The sequence below is a fragment of the Magnolia sinica genome, chromosome 16, assembly GCF_029962835.1.
Source record: "Magnolia sinica isolate HGM2019 chromosome 16, MsV1, whole genome shotgun sequence".
NCBI classification, from domain to species: domain Eukaryota; kingdom Viridiplantae; phylum Streptophyta; class Magnoliopsida; order Magnoliales; family Magnoliaceae; genus Magnolia; species Magnolia sinica.
Window position 1 is genome coordinate 64,395,373 of NC_080588.1, and position 6,749 is coordinate 64,402,121.

General features: G+C 42.3%; 1 protein-coding gene across 1 annotated transcript; it reads right to left on the reverse strand.

Annotated features, from left to right (window-relative positions):
* Nucleotides 1-963: 963 nt before the first annotated feature.
* LOC131229744 (probable xyloglucan endotransglucosylase/hydrolase protein 10) lies at nt 964-4,331 on the reverse strand. Its single transcript, XM_058225758.1, has 4 exons — nt 4,137-4,331; nt 3,024-3,124; nt 2,748-2,941; nt 964-1,737 (listed from the first exon to the last, which is right to left on the reverse strand). Exons 1-4 carry the CDS (start codon nt 4,321-4,323, stop codon nt 1,335-1,337), a joined length of 885 nt encoding a protein of 294 aa, XP_058081741.1. The 5' UTR covers nt 4,324-4,331; the 3' UTR covers nt 964-1,334.
* Nucleotides 4,332-6,749: the final 2,418 nt, after the last annotated feature.

Genomic DNA, 6,749 nt, shown 5'->3' on the forward strand with positions numbered 1-6,749 from the left:
TGTTCATGGTGGACCCACGTAATTAATGTCACTGGATTTAGTATGTGTCATGAGTGGTCCACATCTCTCTAACTTTTTATTAATCGGAGTAAGAAGGATATAATCATCAATGATACATTTATCAATGTGATAACACTGTCATTAAAGGTCACACCAATGGATGGATGGGCCTATCATACAAAAGGACACCTGGGCTTTTTAGTAGGTTTTCTTCATTTTATTTATTAAAAGCTACGTGGCATTTGTGAAAGAAAGAGGGGAGGGTGAGGGTGCCTTTACTGCTAACAAAAAGAGCTTCTTTGACCCAAAAGAGAAATCATTTTCCTGCCATCATGTCACATGTTTAGAATATCTAATCCTATAAAAGAGCTGGCCATATGTTGGATGGTCCAATAAAAAATCGGCATCTACATACATTGGATTTAGAGATGGCAATGGGTCAGCTTGAGTGGGATCAAGGTTAGCCCAACCTCAACCTCTCTGTCAAATGGGCTAAAAATTCTAGCCCAAGCCCAATCCGAGACCTGTTACTCTATGGCCTGACCCAACCCACTGAACTGTTATTGGGTTGGGCTGAACTGACCCAACCAACCTAAGTAAGGTTCAAGAATTGAATATAGGACTAGGTATTCTAGCCCTGATAATTTTCCATTATTGGTCAGGTCAGTTAGGCTAGCCCATTGATAACCCATACTGGCGGTTGCGTGGGTTCGTTTCAACTCAAGCCCGACCCATCTACTTAAGTGGACCACATTTTAGTGGTAGCCAAACCCACTACTCATTTAGCTTGGCCCAACCCCACCTCCAAAATGATAGGGCCACTTGACCCGCACGGCGACACGGCCCATTGCCATCTGGCCCATCTCTAATATTCTCGATACACCAACTTTCAGTGTATAAACTATATAGAAAACCATGGTCCTAAAGAAGATTTGAACCACAAAAGCAAGGAACACGAATAAGTCTTTAACCTTGAAAACCTATGCCATTTTCTTCCCTTTCAAAAAGGGTTTACAACCAAATAATTATTCCATCTCACATCAAATACAATATGGGAGCTTTTCTAATTCTACATCCACCTCTTCATGCGCCATGCACGAACCCGACACGCGAATTTCCAATCCGTGCACTCATACACCCCACCTTGTCGATGATCTGGCCCAATAAACAGGCCACTCAACTCATTAGGTGGTCCAAGCGCAAACGGATGGTTTTTTTTAAAAAAAAAAATTGCCAACTATTTACATTCCATGTACACACATTCAACCCGCCCCACAAGCGGGCCAGCCCGGTTTGTCGGCCGGGTCATCTACAGGTGGGGCCCATCCCTTTGATCAGAACTTTGGGAGGGAGCATTCTTTTGGAAGATTGTTTTGGAACCTCTGATTATCTAGGCAGTAATCATAGAGGAGGTAGTACTTCCTGGCCCACTTGAACAACCTTCTTTGGGCCCATGTTAGGGAGCTGTACCTGGGCTTATTCCACCAGTTTATGGTACTTTCACCCCTACAGAACCTTGCATTCCCTCTCCAAACACATGCATCGATCTTATAGTTCCTGAATGTTGCTATGAATGGGCCCATGGTCCAGTCGATCTTGTCCTTCCCTCCTCGTGTGGCCCAGCTATCCCCATTCCATAAGCTGATCTTGAGGCTCATTGGCTGCCATCTGGGGAATGCAACACCTTTGTCTGCATGGTTTTTGTACACTCTAATAGGCACCCAATCTACCATAAATCTACAAGTAGATGTATATATAAGAACTTTCATTAGGCACATGATCGTTGCGTTTGGATGCAAATGCAATAAGGCAGAATCCCCATTTATCGCAATAAAACGCGTTTCTACTTCAAGTAGAAATGCTTTCTATCACATAAAATGGCCTAGTTTGGCATTTTCCACCAGCCAAACACAATTTAAAATATAATGTACTATGATTTGGGATTGTGATTGCGTTTTATTGCGATAAGTGGGTCTGCCAAACGGGGTAACTTGTAATAGTATCAAATGAATGGGATTACATTGAGTAGCTTAAACATGCTAAAGTGGCAGATCTGAGCCACTTATCAGGTGAGTCCCATCTACACCCTACAGTGTAGATGGCCTAATCCGAAAACGGGGTGCGCTGTGTGGCAGGAATGATGTATATATAACATCCAACCCGTCCATCGGATGCGTCACCTCAATAAACCATCTAGCACAAAAATCCGCTCCATCCGACACTCAGGTGGGCCACAGAAGATGGAAATTTTGGGAGGGGATTCCCACTCTTGATTTTCACCAGGGCCCAGTTGAGTTGCAACACCTCCTGAGTTTTTGTGTGAACCTTCATCCAGGCCATATGAAGGGTCTGAACGACCTGGACTCAATACACACAACATGGTGGGTCCCCCACCAAAATCAATAGTTGTGTTTCCTCCTAATTTGTTCCCTTTTCTGTGGCCCACCTGAGTTTTGGATGGCTTAATTGAGGTTTGTTTAGGTGGGCCCCACATCAGCCTGAGTGTCCCCTTCTGAAAATAGGTCAGTATGCTCATCTGGTGGGCAATACAAGTACCATGAATGTAGACACTGGTCAGTTTCTTCAACCATCCATTTTTTTAGTACATGTGTGGCCCACTTGATGATCAGATCAGTCTGATTTTTAATACAATGAACTATGGGCAACCGCGTCTTGCTCGGCGCCAATGACTTATAGTGACATGTTTGGATGTTATCTAAATACTAATATGTAAGAAATTCACTCACACAATCTGATGAATGTTCCATAAGACTGAATAGGTATGGAAGTCTTCTGTTGGATCAAACCATAGGTACATCCTCTCCTCCCGGTCATCGGATCCGTCGGCAAAAACGTTCGTCTGTAGCATATATGGCTGTCCGCTTACATTGCCGAGGAATTCAAAGTCTAATTCGTCACGTTTAGGTTGATCAGAGCTTAGCTGCATTTTCAATTAGCTTATGTAAAGATAATCCATCACCCAAAAGAGAATTTTCAAAACTAGAATTGGAATGAAGGCTCACGTAGAAGGCGACCACTGTGCCTGCCGAGTGGCCCGGTACCAGTTTAATCTGCATGTCGATCTGCCCGAACAGGAACATATCATTGGAAGCAAAACCAGAGCCTAGCAAACATTGATAACACGATTCATGAGAATTTTAATCAGGCTAGGCTTGCCAATGGGTTAGAATACTACACAAGGTAGATATACTGGCTCTGATAACATATGTGATATCTGGTCCATTTATCTAGTGTACCCACCATGTATGTGCTTCGGTTCCAAAATCAGCCATTTGGATCATTAAGTGCGACACACATACATGACAGAGATGTGGACAGGGAAATTAACCTCTGTAATATCTAATTTACACAATTTACAGTTATTCGTCCATTAGGTTTAGAGTGTCATTTTTCATGAAAATGTTAAAAGATCAACAGTTAAGCAATAAAAGTCATTCTTGTGACTTTAAAAATATTTTGAAAATGATTTTAGTATTAAAAAAGTTATAAATTGAAAAATGATTTCTCCCTTCCTTTTAATTTCTCAAATAAAGAAAACTATGCCATTTTTCTCTTGAGCTTTCCACCTTCCCACACGTTTATCTAACATGCATAAAATTGGGCCATGGCCAAGCCCAACGACATCTAAGGCCCAGGCCTCACTCAACTCAGCCTGTTGAGTTAGCAAGCCTTATTTTCCTGACCCATCAGTACTATTAAAAGGTTTGAGGATTAAAGTTTTCCATTACTAATTATAAATTTCTCATAACCTAGCACAAGATCTAACAAGTAAGACTCAAACCCAACAAAGAAGAAGCGCGACTCAGCTGGCCCACGGTCGAAACTGACCGATCGCCTGCGTGAGGAATATGTGTCGAACCAACCGAACAATATGGTCTTTGTTTTAGGAAAATCTGTACTGTGGAAAGATTGAAGAGGTGATTTGCTAACAATGTGGCACACCAGTGTAACATCTAACCAATTCATCAGGTAGGGTCCATTGTCAGTATGCCCTGACTCAAAAATGAGGCTGGCCCATAGACAGGTCATTTTTTGGCCATTGCATGTTCTATGTAGTTCCCACTCAATAAACGGTCCACATATCATCCCCTTCAATATTTCCTTTAATGAATTACCTGATTCCAGATCAAGCTTAAGGCTCCGCTCGTGCCCGTCTTCGGAAGTGTTCACATGGCTAGGTGACCATGTCACGAAGAAATCCTCGTTGAAATCCCCCACAGATACAATCGAACCAAGTCCAATTCCGGCCAGACTCACGCACAAAAGCCCGAAAAACACATGGTTTCCATGACTCGAGCCCATGATTTCTGTCGAGCAGTCCTTTGAAATTGCAAAGCATGCAATGTAGAAGCTATATATAGAGATTGCAGTGAAAATGAGATACGAAGCAAGGAAGGTTTGTTCAAGCAAGTATAACGTTTGTCTCAAGCAAAGGCATGTCGGGCTTTGAAGACCTCATAACGGTTTCACACACGATTGATTGACTCAGAACCGAACTGAGTTAGCTGACTCAGAACCGAACTGAGTCAGGTGGCTTGTTATCACAACGAGTCAAGTTCATCTTTCAACCCTTTAAAGCTTATGAGTTGCACTGAGTTTTAGTTTTATTATTTGGAGGGTCGGTCTTTTATGCTAGTTGGGCCATGCGTGTGAATGATCAGAACCATTCATTAGGTAGGACCCACCGCAAACGTGCATGAGGAAGTATGGTCATCCTCGCCATTCGAGTGTGTCCAACGGCTTAGATCATCTTTATAGAAAAAGAAGAACACCCATGGCTAGTTCATGGTGGGCCATACCTCCTCAAATGGGACCCACACTAATCCTGGCCCACTCTGCTGTTCTGGTGTTTTTTAGATGTTTAAAATAAGCGAGTCAAGGAGAAATCATGACTCACCGAGTCAACTGGGTTGACTCGGACGAGTTCGATCACCCACCATAGAAGAAAGGAAAGGATCAAAGGCATAGGGGTCATAACTAATAAAAAGCATTGCCGTTTCATATCTATGCGTGGAAAAGGCATGATATTCCTAGCTTTGGGCAGTCTCACTGGGGTTATTTTATTTATTTTTAGGTGTTGGAAAATATAAAACGTGGACGACTGACATGACCTGTCTCTTTTTTTCTTTTTTTTTTTTTTTATCATTTTAGGATTACTTGGCCTTTGTGTTTCCTTACATCCCTTTGTCTTTTTCTGGGACATCCATTGATTCCTTACCTTTCTCCTGCCTTTGCATAAGGCTGCCCTAGGATCATCCAATAGGCTTTGGTGTCAGTCGCGTAGGTGATCTGAGCCGTGCATGACGAAGTCTCCACCATGAAGATCACCTGTTGAAAAAATCAGAGCGGTCCATTCATTATGCATGTTGTCTTGTAGATCAGATCTGCCAATATAAGTGTGGCCCACGTGATCAGAGGATCAGCCTGATTTTTGTACAATGTGATCTTCAAGTCTGGGCACACATTATGGATGGGTAGGATGTAAAACACATGCGACACATCTGCAACATGTGCGAGGATGGACCTTAACTTTGCATCCGTATGGGGTGTATGTGATTGTTCTCCTATTATAGTCACTGTGAAGTATGATTATATGGAAGGCTTCTTTAAGAGAATGTATATTTAATTTGGGGGTCCATAATTATTGAAAGAGAACTGATCACATACAGTGGTTGCGTGTGAACATTCACACAGCAATTTTTTTACCGCTGATGTTTCACATGGGTAGAATGTTCCACCTGTACAAAAGGTGGGCCACACCATGATAATTATATGGTATGAAAATAAGGGCAATCCATTTATTAGCTGGGCCACACAGGTACACCGCTGTCCATTGATTTTGGCATTGTCTCTGGCTGGATAGTGGACCATCTTGATTCCCTTACCAGCTGATCATTATAGTGTAGTGTGGTGGACCTTTTGGAGCTCGAAAATTTTTTTGAGCAGAGTTCGAGCTTGCCTGAGCTCGACTCGACTCGGATCGAACCTCAACTCGAAGCAACTCGGATCGAATCAGATCGGTGACTCGGTTATTTTGATATGGATGTTGCTCGCCGAATGTTTGATGAAATGATTCAACGAAGTATTGGCGAAGAAAGAATGGATATGTTAGGTGTTTGATTTTGATGTTGCTTGCTGAGTATTTGATTTTGATGCTACTTGTTGGGTGTTTGATTTTGTTTGATTTTGATGCTACTTATTGAATGTTTGATTTTGTTTGATTTTGATATTGCACGCTGAATATTTGATTTTGATATTGCACGCCAGGTGTTTGATGAAATACATGTAAATTGTCATTACTGTTTTGCATTCTATGAGAAATTTAAGATGCATTCCAAGTGTTTGATAAAATGTTGCACAGGCTCGAATTGGCCCGAGTTGCTGACCGAACCAAGCCGAGCTGGCCAGACAAGCTCAAGGACCGAGTGGAGCTAAGTTCGAGCTGGGGTTAGCTACTGGCCGAGCCGAGCTATGCCAAGTTCGACTCAGATCGGCTCGTGTATGGCTCTATGGATCTTATGCATTGGGTGTAAAGACCCTAATCTAAACACACCTTTGCCATTTATTATTAATGTTGAAGGTTGAAAGAGGAGGTGAGCAACTGTGGAATCTTCCTTCTCTTCCTCCCTCATGGCAATGAAAACAACATAATTACAAATAGGAAAAGAGTTAAGAACGGGGGCTCATTTTTATGCTTGATTGGGTGAGCAATGAAGTCTACCCATTAT